This window comes from Schistocerca serialis, chromosome 4 (genome assembly GCF_023864345.2).
Source record: "Schistocerca serialis cubense isolate TAMUIC-IGC-003099 chromosome 4, iqSchSeri2.2, whole genome shotgun sequence".
Taxonomy (NCBI): Eukaryota; Metazoa; Arthropoda; class Insecta; order Orthoptera; family Acrididae; genus Schistocerca; species Schistocerca serialis.
This window is the reverse complement of record NC_064641.1, coordinates 322,462,009-322,484,579: the sequence shown is the minus strand read 5'-3', so window position 1 is coordinate 322,484,579 and position 22,571 is coordinate 322,462,009. Positions and strand designations below refer to the sequence as shown.

Below are 22,571 nucleotides of genomic sequence, written 5' to 3'. Positions count from 1 at the left end.
GCATTGTCTAATGGGCCACTTGACGTGGCATATTATTATTGTCTCTGCAGTGCTGTACCGATCCTCATATCATGCGTTTGTTACTAGTTCCTGTCAGCATTGTTACAGAAATAGCTTAGATCAATAAATATTGCATCTTTTAAAGAGCAGGTTTATTTAAAAGCCAAAAATTTTTACACTGTGCTATGGCAAATTGATATACCGGTTTTTACCTGTCATTAACAAACAATAAAGAAAACCTGTTATAACAGAGACCAACCAGTACTGAAAAGCACCGGTTATTCAGAAATGAAATACCGGTATCGCTTTTAAGCGGTCGGTTTTCCCACCCCTACGCCAGAGGCGATAAGGTGGTGTGGAGTGTCTTTTGCTGCGTACCTTCGGGGGACGGTAAGCTATCACCGTGCCTTAAAATTCCTCTGCGTCGTGGTATTCCATCCGCACTGTGACTATGATAAATGTGTTCGTGTAAGGGCTATATTGTATGTTTTGTTAATTACATATTACAGGCTTCTCTATCCTTTATAAAGTGTTTTCAAAGAAAGAGTGGTAAAGACGATACGAAGGCGAAGAAATTGTTACTAACTTTTACTTGTAAGGGCTTCTCCACCCTTTAGAAGTTGTCCTGCATCCCATTCGCAAGGTTTCACAATCATGACAGTCTTCTTCCTCATCTTTCAGTTACTCCCCTTCTCCATGTTAATCTCGGCCATCCGATTGCTTTCGGCCATCGTCCTTGCTCCATTCACCGTACATGGCCACTCTATTGAAGTGCTGTATTCCCAGTTCTTAGCACGACTGGTTGTTCCATATCGATTTTTTCTATAATTTAATTTATTCTCCGCTCTGTCCTGTGTGTCCTGGCTGCCCTATTTATTCCATCTTTACCTACTGCATGTCTGCTTCTCTGCCGCTCCCGAAACTCCATCCTTCTCCACTGGTCGGTAGTAGTTTGTACTATTGTTTATAGAATCATCTTTTTTTTGTTTCTTTTGATATTGCCCTGCTGCACACAGAACTCCATTTAGCATTTTAACTGCACCTCTTATCTGCTGGATCCTGCGTTCCACATCTACTTCACAATTTCCCGAGGAGTGGATAATGGATCATAAAAATTTCAACTCATTTACAGCTATAGTAGTTCCTAGCTGCAGTACTATATCCATCTACTCTCACTAATAAATATTCTATGTTGTTCATATCTATTCTGAGCGCGCCTCGTTGAGATGCTTCCACTGTCTATTTTATCACATAGAGGGTGATTCAAGAAGATATGCAAATATTGTAATATGTCATTCTACAAGTAAAACTAATGGAAAAGATCATATAAACATAGGTCCGCAAGTATTTAGTTTCGGAGGTACGGCTAATAAACAACTTTTCCTGAAATTTAGCAACTTCGCTAATATGAAGCCTTTACAAAACTGTACGAGGCTAAAGTAAAGCAAGATTCCCATTTATTTTGTTGTTATTGATCTGTGAATAAAACATGTCACAAACGTGAATCTGCAGTAGTTTTTCAGAACATCTAGAGAAGAAAAGGAGTAAGTTCGAAAATTTTTTAATTTATTACCTACGTGACGCCTTTTTTTTAAATTCGAGATAATTGCACTAAGTTTTCAGCAGAAGTTGTAGAGAATTTAATTTTGGAAAAATGATGTTAATAAAGTTAACTGAAACTGTATGAAGTTATCAGATAATCTGTTTTTGTTAACATCATAGCACAAGTGAATTCGTGTTAAATCAGAAAAAAAGCTCAGTGTTAAGGAACTTGTACAGTGTACATACAATTTCACTATACATTCACAATAAATGTTCAAAAATGTCTCCACCGAGTTCATGGCATTTAGCTGCACGTGTATGAACATATTTCGTAGCTCGTTTCAGTTTCACATGGTTGTTATTAATATCGTCTGTTGCATTCATAATGCGAGCAAGTAATGCCCGATACACAAAAACCCATTGGTGTTACACCTGGCGACCTGGGTGGCCACAAACATGTAACACCATGACCAATCCATTTCTAAGGAAAATGTTCAGTTAAATGTGTAGTAACGGAGTTGGTCAAACGTGAAGGCCATGTTGAAAATACATTTGCAATCGTGTAGCAAGTGGAACATCTTCGAGCAAGCGAGGCATTTCTTCTTGAAGGAATTGAACGTCTCGCCAGTTATACGTCCTGGGAATATGAATGGTCCAATAAAGTGTGTGCTGATTATACCATGCCACACATTTATGCTAAATCGCTGCTGGAAAAGGCGTTGCACTGTTAACTGTGGGTTACTTCAGACCACACGCGCTCGTTATATACATTGTTTATAACATCTCGAGTAAACTGTGCCTCATCAGTAAATAAAACATATTTGTGTAACTGCCCATTAATATTTAGCAAGTTGCACAGCTCCAAGCGAAGGGCAGAATCTCCCGGATGTAAATGATGCACTTTTTGTTTATGGTAAGGATACAGATTATTGTACTTCAGTGTACACCATACCTTATGTTATAAAATGCCTAATCGTTGAGAGATACGTCGTGTACCGGCATCCATAATATCCTCATCATCGTCTTCACGTACTGAGCGCTCGTATTGATTATGAACGCTAGGTAGAGAACCTGCCTCCCATAACATTCGGAATACTCCACTAATGGTTAGTGCATTCGGAACCCTCCGAGTTGAATAACGTACGCGATATACGTTAACTCCAGACGTAGCATTACCATCACATTTACCATAAATAAACACCATACCGGCGTATTCCTCTGTCGTTAGTGTGAAAGCCATCCCTATTTCATAAATAATCTGCAAACTACAACTACTATGAGATTTCATTTAAAAACACTGTTGTTATTATGTTCTTCTACTAAGCAATAAAGAAAACCAACCCTTTTCAAGGTTAGGAAACGACTGGAAAAACTCATTAACCCTCACCAACAATGACATAAAGGTTTCCACATTCTTAATGGAAAGTAAACAAAATTACTTGTAACATAATCTTTGCTTCTGTGGATGTTCTTGAAAACTGCTTCAGATGCACGTCGGGGAATTGTTTTATTAGATTCACCAGACCAACAACAACAAAATCAATAGAAATGGTGCTTTACTTCAACCTCGTACAGTGTTGCGATGGCTTCATATAGGTGAAGTTGCTAAATTTTGGGCCAGATCTTTTATTAGCCGTTACTCCGTAACAAAAAATTTGCTGATCTTTGTTTATATGAAATCTTTTCCTTAGTTTTACTTGCAGAATAACATTTAAAAATATTTGCACATTTAGTGAATCACTCTACTTTGTGCTGTCAATAAGTGATCATCGTAAAATAATAACGACTAGATAATAGCGTGTCGGAAACGAAATCCGCTACCTCCTCATGACTGATTCCACCCTCCAATACATACCGCAGTCTCGGTGACACACTGCAACCTTGTCGAAGTCCTTTCGATGTTTAGTACGCCTCACTCAAATTTCACCCTGTTTAAACTACTGCATGCCACTGGTGGCATATTCTTCGAATTAGGGATATCTGTTGTGCTTCAGCGACTATGTACTCCATCACCTCTTACAGTACGCTGGTGCGTACAGAATCATACGCTTATTCTAAATCCACAAATATTAGGTGTATTTCTGGCCCTTAGAACATGCATTCTCAGTTATCTGTCTAAGGTTAAAAATACGATCCATACAAAATTGTGCCACTGTAAAACCGCCTTTTCCTCTCACATTCCTTCAGTCTCTTTCTCCAACTTGTTTTCCAGTACTACACTAAACAGCCTGCTGATAGGAGCCATAACACTAACTCCCGCAGAATTATTTGGGTGCTTCTTGTTCCCTCTTCTGTGGGTAGCAGATATGTATGATACACAGCTCTCTCTCTCTCTCTGTCTTTCGTCTCCCCTCATAATCTGACTGAACAATTTACATATAAGTTTATCCAGTTGAGGGTGGGAGGGGGAACATATTTCTACAGTCCCACGAAAGCTCCTTCCGGTCCACTTGCCTTTCCATTTCTTGCCTTTCTCAGCATCTCTCTTACATCTTCGTCTAGTATACTTAATGTACTGCATTTGTTTAGACGTCTATCAGGTGGTCTCTTCGTTTTTCTTCTAGAAGCTCTTCAAAGTCCAGTAGATATAGGCAGTATAGTGAGTGCGGGACTGCTAGCCATTTTATTCTTCCTTATCGTCCTCCATTCCTCTGCCGATCCCCTGTATCCAAGCGAATACTGTCTTTATTCCTCTTCCTTAGACTTTAATGTTAATATCTCAGCACTCTTTTCATATGCCTTGTACCTATTCGAGTCCTCTTTACTCCCAGAGTTTAACCACATATAATATAATTGCTTCTTTTTATCAGCCACCTCCACCATCTCCATTCAGTTGTTAATTGACTGTTGCAGGAAACTGTATAGCTTATTAGTACTCCAGTCCTCTTTGACTGCATCCAAACTTTACTTAATCTTTGCTGATACAAACCTTTCACACTTTTTCCTTGTAGCAGATGTTTCCTACATTTTGGTTTCTCAGTAGTTGTAGTTGCAAAATCCTCGTCTGTCTCCTCTCGTTTCATCTTTCTTTTTATCGGAATAGCAGTTTTGGAAGGAGTTATACAGTAATAGGAGTTACACTGTGTTCCTCTTTCTATTCTTACATCTTTAAACTAATTACTCGCTGCCTCTGCACTATTACTTGTCTGTAACTGATTTTAGGTTGCTTGACGGATTGGCCCAGGTGTGCTTAGTGTTTCGTTTTAGAAATTATAATTACACTATTAATCTCTAGGGAGTCTAAGTGGACCATGGGTCCCCTGTGACTTTTCTGAATACAAATAAACAATATGCTGAGCTGAATATTGTGGGCTATAACAGTACTGGACAGAACTGATTTTCTATCTTTAGCTTCGTGTGTGTCTGTTTATAATTCTGAACAATTTGCGCTTCATGATAGGAATGAGTTGCTAAAATTATCTAAAACTGTATAACTTTATCTGAGATAACATTTACTAAATTACTTGGAAAGTTTAAGACTGTATGTTAAATAATCTGTCCTGCGAAACTCTGTATTGTGCAGTACGTGGACAGTGCTAAAATGAGCGACGTCACAATACGTGTTTTGCAATTCCAGCACACAATACTATCAGAATAAAATTGCTTTGTAAAAGTACAAAACTAATTTTGAAAGAATAAATTAACCAAAAATATTCCTAAAAATTGCCCTATGATTTTTCGTAAGCAGCTAACCAAACAACATTCTAAAGGCTAGATAATACACACGCAAATGTAACACTGCAGTATAAGAATGGAACCGATTGCCGAGAAACGAAATTTAAACTTAACTTTACCTAATGTGAACCTCATATTAATTTTTTAATGTAACACATGACTATGAAAAATCTTATAGACATGACTGTGATATAAAACTCTCTCTAACAAATTTTCATGTGTTAACTGTGACAATGGAAACTCGATTCGGCTCGGAAGTAATGAACACGAAAATACAGCGCAGCAGCAAACCAGGTAAAATGGAAAGAAAGCTTGCGCAGTACAGTGCAAGGAAATTCCAGTATTCTCTGCACATTTAGCTTCAGCTTTAATCACTGATTCCGCAAAGAGCAAAGCACCGACAAACACAATTAAAATAATTAAATTCGCGAAGACACGCTAGAGGAAATTGTATTTACTGAATAATTTGAACGGACTAGCATTTAAAAACTGTATTAAAGCAGTGACATCTTCTTTAACAGTTACAACTGTCTTTAAAAAACGTATTTATTATTAAAAACATGACTCTGCCATGATATTAATTATTTAAATGTGAAAGAATGAGAAATCGGTAACTTTCGAGTGCAGATTTTGTCAACAGATAACTTTTCCTACTCATGTTCGAGCAATGAAAGTAGCTAATCCGAAACAGTAAATAAAAATACCACTAAAAACATTACCGTTTCCCCAACGCATCCTAAATTACACACAGGCAAGCAATGCAGCAATAACATTACCAGCAAATCTTCGCACTTCTCGCTACTTAAACATCTTCTGTATCGTTATTACTATGCTTTGCAAACTATTTCCAGGCCTCTGAGTAGTGTGACCAACATGTGACTCACTCACTCACTTGTCACCGAATGCAGTAACTACGACGACAGTGCTACCGGCAACCAAAGATCACAGTGCTCTTACTCAGAACTTCTTGGTGTTTTTGACTACCGTTTTAAAAAGTGTAGAAAGTACAAATATGAAGTATGACACATGGAATTAAAATATAGAGCTCACATTACGTTTCTTAAATATCAAACGTAAAGTAGCAACTTATATCGTCATAATAAAATACTCACAAAATACCCCGAAGAAATTTCCGGAGCTTCGTTGCTGGAGTTTGGGTGCAACATGTAGGGACTGGCTGATTGAAGTTGTATTCCATGTCTCCTTGACTTGGTTTTTCCAGTTAACAGTTTTCGGCGGTTTTTCAAACTGGAGAAGGGCAGGAATAATTCATAAAGCTTTAACTACAGTAATTTTTAATACATAATTTGATCAAAGGTATCGGGAATACCTACACTACTGGCCATTAAAATTGCAACACCAAAAAGAAATGCAGATGATAAACGGGTATTCATCGGACAGATATATTATACTAGAACTGACATGTGATTACATTTTCACGTAGTTTGGATGCATAGATCCTGAGAAATCAGTACCCTAACAACCACCTCTGGCCGTAATAACGGCCTTGATACGCCTCGGCATTGAGTCAAACACAGCTTGGATGGCGTGTAGAGGTACAGCTGCCCATGCAACTTCAATACAATACCACAGTTCATCAAGAGTAGTGACTGGCGTATTGTGACGAGCCAGTTGCTCGGCGACCATTGACCAGACGTTTTCAATTGGTGAGAGATCTGGAGAATGTGCTAGCCAGGGCAGCAGTCGAACGTTTTCTGCATCCAGAAAGGCCCGTACAGGACCTGCAACGTGCAGTCGTGTATTATCCTGCTGAAATGTAAGGTTTCGCAGGGATCGAATGAAGGGTAGAGCCACGGGCCGTAACACATCTGAAATGTAACACCCACTTTTCAAAGTGCCGTCAATGCGAATAAGAGGTGACAGAGACGTGTAACCAATGGTACCCCATACCATCACGCTGGGTGATACGCCAGTATGGCGATGACGAATACACGCTTCCAATATGCGTTCACCGCGATGTCACCAAACACGGATGCGACCATCATGATGCTGTAAACAGAACCTGGATTCATCCGAAAAAATGACGTTTTGCCAATCGTGCACCCAGGTTCGTCGTTGAGTACACTATCGCAGGCGCTCCTTTCTGTGATGCAGCGTCAAGGGTAACCGCAGCCATGGTCTCCGAGCTGATAGTCCATGCTGCTGCAAACGTCGTCGAACTGTTCGTGCAGATGGTTGTTGTCTTGCAAGCGTCCCCATCTGTTGACTCAGGGATAGAGACGTAGCTGCACGATCCGTTACAGCCATGCGGATAAGATGCCTGTCATTTCGACTGCTAGTGATACGAGGCCGTTGTGATCCAGCACGGCGTTCCGTATTACCCTCCTGAACCCACCAATTCCACATTCTGCTAACAGTCATTGGATCTCGACCAACGCGAGCAGCAATGTCGGGAAACCGCAATCGCGATAGGCTACAATCCTACGTTTATCAAAGTCGGAAACGTGATGGTACGCATTTCTCCTACTTACACGAGGCATCACAACAACGTTTCACCAGGCAACGCCGGTCAACTGCTGCTTGTGATGAGAAATCGGTTGGAAACTTTCCTCATATCAGCACGTTGTAAGTGTTGCCACCGGCGCCAGCCTTGTGTGAATGCTCTGGAAAGCTAATCATTTGCACATCACAGCCTCTTCTTCCTGTCGGTTAAATTTCGCGTCTGTAGCACTTCGTCTTCGTGGTGTATCAATTTTAATGGCCAATAGTGTATTAGAGAATTTTCACATTAAGCGTGGTGTATGAATGTTTGTGGAAGATTGAAAGCACATCTTCTCCAAATATGTCAGAGGAGGTAGTGATGTTGAATCTGTGGTCTGGAATGAAGTGGAACTTCTGAAACATTCCAGTGGCGTTCCTTTGGCTTCAGGTCGCGGCAGTGTGCGGGCCAGTCCATTTCAGGAATGGTCTTTTCCTCCTCTTCTGCACTTCAGTATTAGAAGTATACATGACGGCAGGGAACATTCTGCTGTCATTTGCCAAACTCAAACCATTCCATCCGACGCACACGTGACATAGCGTGATACATCACTTCAAATAATTCGTATCCAGCCATCCAAATGCCAGTAGCGTCGCTCTTTAAACCACATCAAGCGTCGCTCAGCATTGGCTGGAGAAATGAGGGGCTTGTGAGGAGCTGTTCGTACATTACACCGAATTCCTTTCACCTCCCTAAGCACATTCTGCTACCAGGACTGCCGATATCACTTTGGTACTAACAAGTGTCTCATACTACTGATTACACGCTACAATTTACAACCATTCTATGCAATGCTAGACGTCCCCTGTGCGTCTGGATATGCGGTCCGGAATTGGTTTAGCTGTGTGTATTCTTTCGCGTTTCCAACACATAACAGATTGCCAAATATTGAGTCGTATATCATGGATCTGTTATTCAGGTGACATTGACTACTCTTCGTTCGAAGCCACTGAGCTGTCCTGGCTGAACCATTCTGCTGTTATTGCTTCTCCACTCACTACAGTATATGTCACAGAGTAATGTACTTCGGGCAAGTGAGAGACTGTTTGTTTACTCTTAGGACAGTGTATCTCTGACACGTTGTATTGTATGTTCTGTGACTATAAAATAAAGTGTTGTTAGACTGCCAATCGCTGCCCTGCTGTGATTCTCAATATAAGAATTTGGTGCCGAAACCCGGAATACCACCTTGATCAGTATTGAAGCCGTGGTGAACTCCAGGCCCATCACATCAGGAGATGATTTTGATGCACTCACACCTTCCCATTTTCTGATTGGAGAAAAACTTACGACTATTCCGACGGGACCAGAGCCTTCAGCGAACACGAATTTAACAATGGAATTCCGACTGAGACAGCAACTTTGTGACAGTTTTTGGAACCGTTGGATTAAAGAATACCTACTGGAGCTCCGGAACCACCGGGAAGTTAAGGGGCTCCGGAACGCCTTGTACTTGCAATGTTAAAATAGCGCTTATAAATTACATCTTTCCTCACAAAGTATTTGAGGTAGGAAGTTGAACTTTTTACAGATTATTTATTGGAATATGGGCTACAACTTAACACAGGGACTTTATAAAATTTTAGTTCAGGTATTAAAGATGATTTTTTTTTCAATTGTAATGAAAATTCACAACATTTTTTTGCAATTTTTTATTTATATATTCAAAAATATACAGTTTTTTGGAAAAAAGCTGTGTTAAATTATGCAGAAGGTGCTGTGTAACATTTACTGAAAGTTTGAAACAAATATGTTTGGAAGATCCTTAGAAAACATTTAATTAGTATGAGAAAATAAAAGTTTTGGGAATCGAGCGACAAAGATTGGATTTACTTTTTAGTGCATTCCAGGTCCATAGGATGGATTATCTTCATCCTCTGCAAACTCCTCCTCCAGCTTCCTCTTGTTCCTCCTCCTGTTTACTCTTGCTTGTACTTCTAGGATCTTTACAGCCCTGTCTGCAGCCCGAAGGCGTTCCTTGCCTAAATCAAGCATCGCTCGTTGTTGTGTTCGTAGATTTTGCTACCATTTTCTTCAGTTGCAGTTACTGCAACACTGTTCCAAAAGGTGGTCATGTATGAACACTTATCACATTTCAGTTGTATTTCACTAGCAAGTCCTACGTGCTTTATTATGGAGAGTTCCAGACCAACTTCACTACAATGAATACATCTTACACAGTTCGAAAAAATTCCTTTGAGAACCGACATATCAAATATTTCATTTACATCCGATTCGCCCATAAAACATTCATAGTTTTCACTTATTGAACCAAGCTTCTTCTGTGAAGTATTTTCTTTCCCACTTTGACTGCTATGGGCAGGTGTACTTGAGAGTTTAGGTTCACTCACTTGGTTATCGTCTTTATTGTTTACAGTAATAACACATACCTTTGGCTTTCCAACATTTCTCCTTTTCTTAAAAGCCTTCAGAGGATTTCTAATAACTTTACTTTTACTCATTATTATACTTCAACAAAACAGAGACTCAAGAAACAGAATTAACTACGAATATTTTCGAGATAACGACAGAGTAAATAAACATGAAACAATCGACAATCACACCAGCGATATATATTGAACCATCACAGGTTAGCCACAACACATACTTTATCTCACATCACTAAAATGTACCTGATGAACACGGACGTTAATAATAACACCATTTGACAGCAGTTTAACAGCGCCACAGTGGGTCACGCTCATGTAGAACACATTTCAAAAAAAATTTAAAAATAGTTGTAGTCTTCGGAATTGAATACATTAAATATCTATTAAAAGGTAATAGTCTGCAGATTCAGAAAACGCAATAAAGTAAAAATTGAACTTTTCATGATTTTGAACCTTCCGGAGCCCCTTAAACGCCAATCGGGACGAGTCATCCCCTTTCCCCCTGGCGACGTCGTGCTGATCCAAGAGGAGCTTCGTACGCGACATGTGTGGAAGAAGGCCAGGATAGGAAAGGTACTATCGGAAAGAGACGGCAGGGCAATACTCCGGACACCAGAAGGTCACATCATTAGTCTTCCTGTGCAGCTGGCCGTACCTTTGGAGGTCGACCAGGGTGGGGAGGATGTGAGAGAGTGGTGTACTTCGGGCAAGTGAGAGACTTTATTTACTCTTAGGACAGTGTATCTTTGACATGTCATATTATATGTTCTGTGACTATGAAATTAAGTGTTGTTAGACTGCCCATCGCTGCCCTACTGTGATTCACGATAGAATACTCCCGGTCTCCTTTCATACCTTGACACCCGCCCGTCGCGACTACTAATTGTCAATTCCGAATTAGGTGGGGTAGTTCGGATACTTTTGCTCACTATCAGCAGAGGGGTGCTTTTCGGAGTCCATGTGGAGAAAAAAAAAGGCACCTAGAAGTTCATAGGGAGCGCTTTGCCCCTTCATAGAGCCAGACAGCGGGGGTGTAGCGTTAGCTAGATGAGAGGCTGGTGTAGACCGCCGACTGGGCCAGACAGCAGACTGAAGGCGGCCTGTTGTTGCAGCGCAGGTTCCAGGTGGAGCAGCACGTGCAGCACCGCGAGAAGCAGCGCCGCTACGGCATCACCGACCTGGTGCGCACGCCCAACATGCGCCGCAAGACGCTCATCATCACCTTCATCTGGTGAGTCCGCCTCTCTGTTCCTCTCCACAGAGACTGCTGCGTATCACTGGATATCAGTACGCACCAGTATACCAACAGTACAATAAAAGATGGGAAACACAAAGAACACTCAAAATGGGGTAGTTGAGAAATATTCTGTGATGCCTTCAGTAAGCAAATAGGCTGATATGGGGGTTTTATAATGGGGTGAATACAATAAAAAAAATTGTTTTATCATAACAGTGATCTGCTTATTCGCACCTAAATTGTTTACGTTAAGTTTTACCTGCCACTACACTAACATTATTTGTTGGAACTAGCGGCTTCATGCGTAACACAAATCATTCTGAAACGGACAGCAACTATGTAGAACAATGCAAACTTGGTACCGGATTATAAGGTAAATTCTCTGGGCATACTGAGGAAAAGGAGGTTAAAAATTCACAAGCAGAGACCAATTCTTTTCTCTCCGGCCTGATCGAAGTTGTCTGTCTCTCTGGCGAAAGATTCACACTTCCGATATACAGGGTGAATCTCCTAAAACGTGCCCCGCATACATTGCAGAAATGGAAAGTACTGTGGATGTGCGGTTATCACAGAATGGATTGGTGGTCATGGGCTCATATTATTACCCAATCAACAACTGTAATAATACTTATGAAGAATACTTTTTTCAAAATACACTCTTTTTAAAAGGAACGATGACTGTTGATACTAACGAACTAAAAGTAAGGTAAATTAGAATGCCAGTGGTGTCTGTTGCAGGATTCTAGTGAGAGTCATTTAGAAGATACCGTATTTTGAAAAGTTCCCACACGGACATTTGTACAATACCTTTATTAGCACACACTAAAGAACACCACAAGTGCATACAGTAGTTTTGTGGACTCTCTTTAGTAACGAGACGATCGATTATCACAAGTGGTGTTCCAACTGACAACGGGCAGCGGCAATACACGCTCCCATTCTGGTATGAAACGACGGCTGCACATGTGCTAGCATTTCACCAAAGATGCCCGAGAAGGCTGCAGTAATCCGTCGTTGCATATCGTCGAGTGCAGCTGGTATGTCGTTGTAGACAGCGTGTTTCAGCTTTCCCCACAGAAAAAGTCTACACACTCCCAATCCGGGGAACGGGTCGGCCAAAGTACAGGTCCCCTGCGTGCTATCCATCGATTTGGAAACAACTCCTGAAGATACGCTACAGTACCTCGTGCGGGCTGAACAGCCAACATGTTGGTACCACTGGTTCCTCCTAGATTGCAGCGGAACGTTTTATAGCATGCTTGGAAGATGGTTAGTTAGAAGGCTGCTCTGACTGTGCGCGCTCGGTGTATCTTCCTATGAAAAACCGGCCTATTAGCTGATTGATGGCTCACTGTCTCACACCACATGTTTACACATCACGGACATGAAGTTCCACCTCAGGAAGCCAACGCAGATCGTCAAAGGATCAATAGTTCATGTTTCAGTGGTTTATCTGCCCATAATTGGTAAATGTGGCTTCGTCACTAAACAAGATGCATCAGGAGTATTTTGTCTAAATGCCCATGTACAAAAGATAACACGATTCTCATAATCGCTGCCATGACGCTCTTGATGGAGAATAATGTTATAGGAATGGAACCTATGTCACTGGAGAATGCGTAGGACATCCGCCTGACTCATTCCACTTCCTCGTGCGGTTGCGCGGGATCTAAAGTGCGGAACAAGTGCAACAGCGGCAAGATCATTGATTATCCCCTATCTGCCATTGCTTGTTTCCAACTGTTACGTTGCCTAGGTGTTACACAACCACTTTGACGTAAGTGGTTGAAGAGACTGATAAATAACTGATGAGATGAAACTTCCTGGCAGATTAAAACTGTGTGCCCGACCGAGACTCGATCTCGGGACCTTTGCCTTTCGCGGGCAAGTGCTCTACCATCTGAGCTACCGAAGCACGACTCACGCCCGGTACTCACAGCTTTACTTCTGCCAGTACCTCGTCTCCTACCTTCCAAAGTTTTAATCTGCCAGGAAGTTTCATATCAGCGCACACTCCGCTGCAGAGTGAAAATCTCATTCTGGAAACTGATGAGATGTTTGACGCCTATTGGGATATCTTGCCTCATACACCGCACAGCAACCAACTGCATTCTTCCTACACTGTCCAAACACCCTGAGAATGTCAACTTTTTCTGCATTGGTCAATCACATCATTAACTCACGTCCCATTGCTTAGACTGCCACTCACTAACTGGCTAGCAAGTCGCAGAGCACTCAAGGAACATACAAGCACGCCGTAAGAAAACACAATAGCATCGTGCTTAGCGACTACGCAGGTTGAATGCCACAAACAAGTATCCGTACGGAAACTTTTCAAAATAAGACATCTCGTAAACGACTAGCACTAAAATCCTGTAACAAACGCTACTGACATTCTAATTTAACCTACTTTTAGTTTGTTAATGTCAATTGGCATTGTTCATTTTTATGTTTGCACAAAAACACAGTTTCTAAATACTATGAAAATCTGTTTATTGGCTAAAAATACGAGCACCTGACTACCAATCCATTCTGTGAAAACTGCACATCAGCAGTACTTTCCGTTTGCACAATATCTGCAGTGATAGATTTAGGTGATTCTCACAGTATGTATATTTTAGACGCCTTCCGTTTAGATTGTTCTCGTAAGTATTAGTCAGTTGTGAAGCACACCCACAAAACAACACTCACGTTATTTCTTGTCGGTTGTACTGTTAACACCATGCCCTACATGGAGGCTAATCTCTGTATGTACATTTACCATACAATCAACCTCGTGTATAAAATCCAGTAATTCTAGTCCCAGGATTTTTGCTTACAATTATGGTTTATGTATTTATGTCTATTGTTCCACATTTGGTTATAACCCACCATAAGATTCCCAATCCTAGAGAGACATTTCTCTTCGTCGCTCTACATCATAAGACTATTGTAGACTAGACCTAATAGATTTAATGCTACTGATGGAGCGTATTGTTTTAATAGTAAATCTGTCAGCGATAAACTTTCCTCAAAAGGACTATCATTGCAGGGATTAAATCCTAAAAACATTTAACATGGCAAGAATGACATTCAGTTTCTTTTTGAGTATGTCAAATCTAAATAAGGCGAGTTACTGAATACCAAACTTTTCCTACTGCCTGACTTTCCGTTTCACGACCCCAAGACATTTTTGAGAATATTATGCGTGTTTGGAATTAGTAGAAAAAATTAAAGTAAGTACAGGATGTCTATAATTTTGTTATACAAAAGTAACCCCTAAATTGTGGAAAAGATAAATAACTTACAGAAATGTTTTATATGGCTCTGAATGTGGTATCTCTTCAAGTTTTATTTACAAATGTTCAGTGTGGCTTCCTTTTGTAATGCTATAAATGTCGCATCTGTAATCACTCTCCTACCAGATCGTATGAAACAAGTACTGACGTACGGTGGCAGCTGCTTTTGTTATCCGTTGTCGCAGCTCGTCGGATTTTTCCGAAAGCGGAGGAAGGAACACTCTGTCTTTAACGTAACCTCATACAAAGAAGTGCACTATTCCTACGGAGATACTTGACAACTTCATGATAATCATACGGTGGCGTCCCATCTTGCTGGAAAATAAATTCTATGCCTAAGACCTGTTGTAACTGAGGTATTAGACAATGTTAAAGTACGTCCAGGTACGATATGCCAGTTACAGTTGACTCGGCGAAAAAGAGCGAGTTGCTGGTTGGTTCAAATGGCTCTGAGCACTATGGGACTTAACTGCTACGGTCATCAGTCCCCTAGAACTTAGAACTACTTAAACCTAACTAACCTAAGGACAGCACACAACACCCAGCCATCACGAGGCAGAAAAAATCCCTGACCCCGCTGGGAATCGAACCCGCGAACCCGGGCGTGGGAAGCGAGAACAGTTGCTGCTGAACCTTGACCAGTGCGCTATGTGTTACACAGCAAGTTTCGGTGGAACGGTAACACCAGTGAATACAAGTTTGTCTTTGAGGTGGTAGCCGCGATATGTAGTCCTGAATTGTCTCTGAACTGTAGTAGCGGATTTGGATTCATGAAACCATAAAATTATTTTTCAATATGTTATGAGGATATGTTATCAGAATGCCCTTCCGTTCAATTTATGCACGCTTCAGCTGTGCGCCACTAAAGTCCCTAAAACATTAGCATTCTATGCTGAAATTTCTCGATTATTGTTCATCATTCGTTAGACATTTGTTATTGGTTTACGGATATAAGTTCGTCTTCGGATATGTTTCAATCCAACATCATTTCGCCCAATTTGTCAACTCTGTTGGTGATTTTGTCATCGTCATGAATCGTATTCATAAGAGTGACATTTGTGTTATCCTTTTGGATATAAAGTATGAATTCAGTGTCACATGCGAAGTTAAATGACGAACTACGAACTGCCTGGCTGGTTATTTGCTGAGATAAAAATGGTTCAAATGGCTCTGAGCACTATGGGACTCAACTGCTGTGGTCATCAGTCCCCTAGAACTTAGAACTACTTAAACCTAACTAACCTAAGGACATCACACACACCCATGCCCGAGGCAGGATTCGAACCTGCGACCGCAGCAGCAGCGCGGCTCCGGACTGGAGCGCCTAGAACCGCACGGCCACCGGGGCCGGCTTGCTGAGATAATTCTGGCTTGTTTTACCTATAGATCATAGTAGTATCATTTTCATTCATAGCAGTTGCCGTCCCTATTTCGTCCTAATTGTAAGGCATTCACTGATAAGGTCAAACACAACCTTCACTCATCTGTAGTGCTTGTAATTTCAGCAATTTATTTTTAATTGTTGTTTAGAATATTACACCGAATGATACCTGTACGTCAGATGTTCTGGTGATTGCGTATGTTGTAGTTTTAGGTATGTCACTGGTAATATTGGAACCAGAAGGTTGGCAATATCGCAGAAGCTGACGTACCTGCCACTCTGCAGCACGATATCTTGAAAGAATCAGTTGTATACTAATAGACAGCATGTTGTTTTCCGTTTAGATCATACATTACGATTTTTTAATTCAGAAACGGCTCTTTACTGTCAGACATTTATAATCACTTCTATTCGAACATCTGTTAGTGATTTGTTCGCCATGGGGAGTATTCATGAACTAACTCACTGCATTACAGTAGTCCGAGAATTCACAGAACTCTCTACCAGTAGGATTTCCTGTGAACAGTAGTTCAGCGCGAATTAATTATTGACAATACATGCATTATTATATGAAACAGAATCCCATACTGCTTTAAAGCATAAAATGCCAATAGATATCTCAAACGATATTAAAGTCAGACAAAGTATATCAGTCCTTTTTGGGTCATATTCATTATATATATACGTACCAATTACTGGTTTGAGGCAAAACTATTTTAACATTCTTGAATTACAAGCAGCTCTCGCCGTCACATACTTTCGCAGCTTAGCTCCAAGGTGTTCCAGAAATGTTGCGAGAAACTCCGATAGGCTGGAGATGGTGATTTTAGGAATAAGTTGAGCGTAGCAGCTCATGTCCGGAAAAGCCATCCAACGAAACTAAATAATATTGAAGTTATAGGCGGCGTCTCCAGCCATTAGGGCGCCAGTTCGGCAGCAAACGTGACTCTATACGCTGACGGACTGTCGGTGGAACGTCTCGCAATATTGTTTGTCACTCAGTCACAGCTACTGATTGCCATGTTCGCCAGCTATCTGCTGAATAGAAACGCGTTATCTCCTGTGAATGCGATATTCTATTACCTCGACGGATGACTGTTTCGAACACGGCTTTCTATCTTCTATTTCTCCTGGCAGACTCTAATATATCCAATGTTTTTCGCTATACAGGAGAATGAAACTGCAGATGGAAACCTGTGTCCGAAACCGTCATCCACCGAGGCAACAGAGCGCCACGCCTTCCTACACAGCAATTAACTCCATCTTTTGCTCTGGCGATCATGGCAATCAGTTGTAATCACTGGATAACAATCAACATTGCGAGACGTTTCGCCTACGGTAAGCCAGTGCACGGAGTCACGTTTGCTACCGAATAGATGGTCATCTGGCAGGCTCAGGTACCTCTACCTTTGACAGTCTGTTCCATCGTTAAAAATACGTTTCCGGACACGGGTTCCTATCCTTGACTTGTCCCATGACATGTCTTGTGCAACCCGTCGGACGGCCGGTGTGGCTGTGCGGTTCTAGGTCGCAGGTTCGAATCCTGCCTCGGGCATGGATGTGTATGATGTCCTTAGGTTAGTTAGGTTTAAGTAATTCTAAGTTCAAGGGGACTGATGACCACAAATGTTATGTCTCATAGTGCCCAGAGCCATTTGAACCATTTTTTTTGCAACCCCTCGAAGTTCGTTGCAATATTTCTGGGACGATATATATACAGGGTGGTCCATTGATCGTGACCGGGCCAAATATCTCGCGAAATGAGCGTCAAACGAAAAAAAACTACAAAGAAAAAACTTGTCTAGCTTGAAGGGGGAAATCAGATGGCGCTATGGTTGGCCAGCTACATGGCGCTGCCGTAGGTCAAACGGATATCAATTGCGTTTTTGTAAATAGGAACCCCAATTTTTTGTTACATACTCGTGAACTACGTAAAGAAATATGAATGTTTTAGTTGGACCACTTTTTTCGCTTTGTTATAGATGGCGCTGTAATAGTCACAAACATATGGCTCACAATTTTAGACGAACAGTTGGTAACAGATAGCTTTTTTAAATTAAAATACAGAACGTAGGTACGTTTGAACATTTTATATCGGTTGTTGCAATGTGATACATGTACCTTTGTGAACTTATCATTTCTGAGAACGCATGCTGTTACAAAGTGATTACCTGTACATACCACATTAATGCAATAAATGCTCAAAATGATGTCCGTCAACCTCAATGCATTTGGCAATACGTGTAACGACATTCCTCTCAACAGCGAGTAGTTCGCCTTCCGTAATGTTCGCACATACATTGACAATGCGCTGACGCTTGTTGTCAGGCGTTGTCGGTGGATCACGATAGCAAATATGCTTCATCTTTCCCCACATAAAGAAATCCGGGGACGTCAGATCCGGTGAACGTGGGGGCCATGGCATGGTGCTTCGAGACCAATTCACCTGTCATGAAATATGCTATTCAATACAGCTTAAACCGCACGCGAGCTATGTGCTGGACATCCATCATGTTGGAAGTACATCGCCATTCCGTCATGCAGTGAAACCTCTTGTAATAACATCGGCAAAACATTCTACATCTAGATCTACATTGATACTCCGCAAGCCACCCAACGGTGTGTGGCGGAGGGCACTTTACGTGCCACTGTCATTACCTCCCTTTCCTGTTCCAGTCGCGTATGGTTCGCGGGAAGAAAGACTGTCTGAAAGCCTCCGTGCGCGCTCTAATCTCTCTAATTTTACATTCGTGATCTCCTCGGGAAGTATAAGTAGGGGGAAGCAATATATTCGATACCTCATCCAGAAACGCACCCTCTCGAAACCTGGCGAGCAAGCTACACCGCGATGCAGAGCGCCTCTCTTGCAGAGTCTGCCACTTGAGTTTATTAAACATCTCCGTAACGCTATCACGGTTACCAAATAACCCAGTGACGAAACGCGCCGCTCTTCTTTGGATCTTCTCTATCTCCTCCGTCAACCCGACCTGGTACGGATCCCACACTGATGAGCAATACTCAAGTATAGGTCGAACGAGTGTTTTGTAAGCCACCTCCTTTGTTGATGGACTACATTTTCTAAGCACTCTCCCAATGAATCTCAACCTGGTACCCGCCTTACCAACAATTAGTTTTATATGATCATTCCACTTCAAATCGTTCCGTACGCATACTCCCAGATATTTTACAGAAGTAACTGCTACCAGTGTTTGTTCCGCTATCATATAATCATACAATAAAGGATCCTTATTTCTATGTATTCGCAATACATTACATTTGTCTATGTTAAGGGTCAGTTGCCACTCCCTGCACCAAGTGCCTATCCGCTGCAGATCTTCCTGTATTTCGCTACAATTTTCTAATGCAGCAACTTCTCTGTATACTACAGCATCATCCGCGAAAAGCCGCATGGAACTTCCGACACTATCTACTAAGTCATTTATATATATTGTGAAAAGCAATGGTCCCATAACACTCCCCTGTGGCACGCCAGAGGTTACTTTAACGTCTGTAGACGTCTCTCCATTGATAACAACATGCTGTGTTCTGTTTGCCAAAAACTCCTCAATCCAGCCACACAGCTGGTCTGATATTCCGTAGGCTCTTACTTTGCTTATCAGGCGACAGTGCGGAACTGTATCGAACGCCTTCCGGAAGTCAAGAAAAATAGCATCTACCTGGGAGCCTGTATCTAATATCTTCTGGGTCTCATGAACAAATAAGGCGAGTTGGGTCTCACACGATCGCTGTTTCCGGAATCCATGTTGATTCCTTCATAGTAGGTTCTGGGTAGGAAATCAGCATGCACTGCACCATTTAGGTTGCGATCGATAAAATGGGGGGGGGGGGGGGGAATTGTCCTTCCTCCGATACTGCCGCCCCATACATTAACCCGCCAAGGTCGCTAAGGTTCCACTTGTCGTAGCCATCGTGGATTTTCCGTTGCCCAATACTGCATATTATGCCGGTTTACGTTACCTCTGTTGGTGAATGACGCTTCGTCGCTAAATAGAACGCGTGCAAATAATCTGTCATCGTCACGTAATTTCTCTTGTGCCCAGTGGCAGAACTGTACACGACGTTCAAATTCGTCGCCATGCAATTCATGGTGCATAGAAATATGGTACGGGTGCAATCGATGTTGATGTAGCGTTCTCAATACCGACGGTTTTAAGATCCGATTCCCGCGCACTTTGTCTGCTAATAAATGTGCGGATTAGCCGCGACAGCAGCTGAAACACCTACTTGGGCATCAGCATTTGTTGCAGGCCGCGGTTGACGTTTCACGTGTGGCTGAACACTCCCTGTTTCCTTAATTAACGTAACTATCCGGCGAATGGTCCGGACACTTGGATGATGTCGTCCAGGATACCGAGCAGCATACATAGCACAGGCCCATTGGGCGTTTTGATCACAATAGCCATACATCAACACGGTATCGACCTTTTCCGCAATTGGTAAACGGTCCATTTTAACACGCGTAATGTATCACGAAACAAATACCGTCCGCACTGGCGGAATGTTACGTGATACCACGTACTTATAATTATGTGACTATTACAGCGCCATCCATCACAAAGCTAAAAAAGTGGTCCAATTAAAATATTCGTATTTCTTTACGTACTACACGAATATGTAATAAAAATGGGGGTTCCTATTTAAAAAAAAGCAGGTGATATCCGTTTGACCAATGGCAGCGCCATCTAGCGGGCCAACCATAGTGCCATCTGGTTTCCCCCTTCAGGCTAGACGAGTTTCATTCTTTGTAGTTTTTCCGTTTGATGTTTATTTGGTGACGTATTTGGCCCGGTCACTATCAATGGACCACCCTATATATATGGAGGGACAGACAGAGAGAGAGAGAGAGAGAGAGAGAGAGAGAGAGAGTGGTTTAGCTGCTCCTTTCACTGGGTTTTATGCAAACCGCAATAACTTCAAAATCCATACAATTTATACGAAATTATTTTGCTGTTAAATTGCATAATATGTTTACGCTGGAGGCCACAGTTTTCGCGTTATTTATGGAAAACGTGGCTGAAGGTCCCTATCGTAGGTTTTTCTTGAATAATTCGGAAACAACGGCCTGTAGTGATAACGTATCCCAGCATGAAATTTAACTAAATTAAATGTTCTACAAAAATGTCCTGTTCACCATTTTCTGTAGAACTAATAGTCTGCGTGTAGCTAGCAAGAGTGTATGAAATTCTGCGTAAGCTATCTGAAGGCACTGTGGTTGCATAAAACCAGAGCTGAGTCATCCCCTATAAAAACTTCATAAAATACAGTTTAGTGTCGGTTGAGACTCACTCAGAATAGTGATACAACATCAAGTACGGAAAATACAACGTAAACTTTGGTATTTAATCATCCATCAAGTACACCCAGTATACTGTAAGTGAATATCAACCAGCTTACGTGCATCACGAATGGCGCTGCCAGTACTGGTCGCCGTTAACAACGTTGTTTCCGGCACGCCACAGGTTCACTAACACGAGCGTGTACGTGGGTCTGTCGTACTACGCGCCTGCCCTGGGGGGCGACGAGTTCCTCAACTTCTTCCTGGCCGGCGTGGTGGAGCTGCCGACCTACCTGTTCCTGTGGCCGGCGATGGAGCTGTGGGGCCGGCGCTGGACGCTGTGCCTCAGCATGGCGGTGGGCGGCGCCGCCTGCCTCGCCACCGTCCTCGTCCAGAGCAGTGAGTGACCGCCACGTACAGGCTGGCTTGCAGTCGCGTTGCTGGGTTGTCATAGAACGATAAAAGGAGTGGCTGTGGGACTAATTTAACTCTCTATTCCCGATTCTCAGACAGGGCTGGAGTACTTGCTCTCACCTACTAATTTCCTATCGTCTCCCCCGTTGTGGCACAGAATTCATTACATCCAGCAGGTTCTATTGGTAGCTAAACAGAATTTCCTATACCCTACAATATGGGAATACTACAGCCCAGAAGACGGAGATATTTAATAAAAATTCGAATTGTTCATTATAAACACAAGAAATTCGAGGCAGTCTCTTATATTACACGAGGGACGTTCATTAAGTAACGCAACGCATTAATGCAACAATTTTTTTTCTGAAAGTAGGTTGGATTTATTCAGAATTCCAGTTTACTATACTGGCTACAACATCCTATGTTTCAACACAGTCTACATTCAGTGGTTGGTTGGTTGTTTTGGGGAAGGAGACCAGACAGCAAGGTCATCGGTCTCATCGGATTAGGGAAGGACGGGGAAGGAAGTCGGCCGTGCCCTTTGAAAGGAACCATCCCGGCATTTGGCTTGAGCGATTTAGGGAAATCACGGAAAACCTAAATCAGGATGGCCGGACGCGGGATTGAACCGTCGTCCTCCCGAATGCGAGTCCAGTGTTCTCCATTCAGTGTGACGGCCTTACACCGCCTTACTGTGAGGGCCTGTATGTCCACATGGCAGCACTCTAGTGTTCGCTGTCGGAGCCAGCTTCTTGCTGCAACAGTAACATTTCCATTATCCACGTACTACTTCCTAAAAAGTACATCCTTCATGGAGAGAGTTAGTGGAGTGCCGCAGCTCCATGGATTTACGTTTTG

At 42.1% G+C, this 22,571-nt stretch overlaps 1 protein-coding gene across 1 annotated transcript in view; it reads left to right on the top strand.

Annotated features, from left to right (window-relative positions):
- The window catches only part of LOC126474434 (beta-alanine transporter-like), a gene marked incomplete at its 5' end in the record, with an annotated part of 833,602 nt that overhangs the window by 705,568 nt on the left and 105,463 nt on the right, over positions 1 to 22,571 (top strand). Inside the window, 2 exons of the mRNA XM_050101905.1 lie at positions 11,220 to 11,338; positions 21,484 to 21,698. Coding sequence (XP_049957862.1) covers positions 11,220 to 11,338; positions 21,484 to 21,698 — 334 coding nt within the window. The remainder of the gene's footprint in view (positions 1 to 11,219; positions 11,339 to 21,483; positions 21,699 to 22,571) is intronic.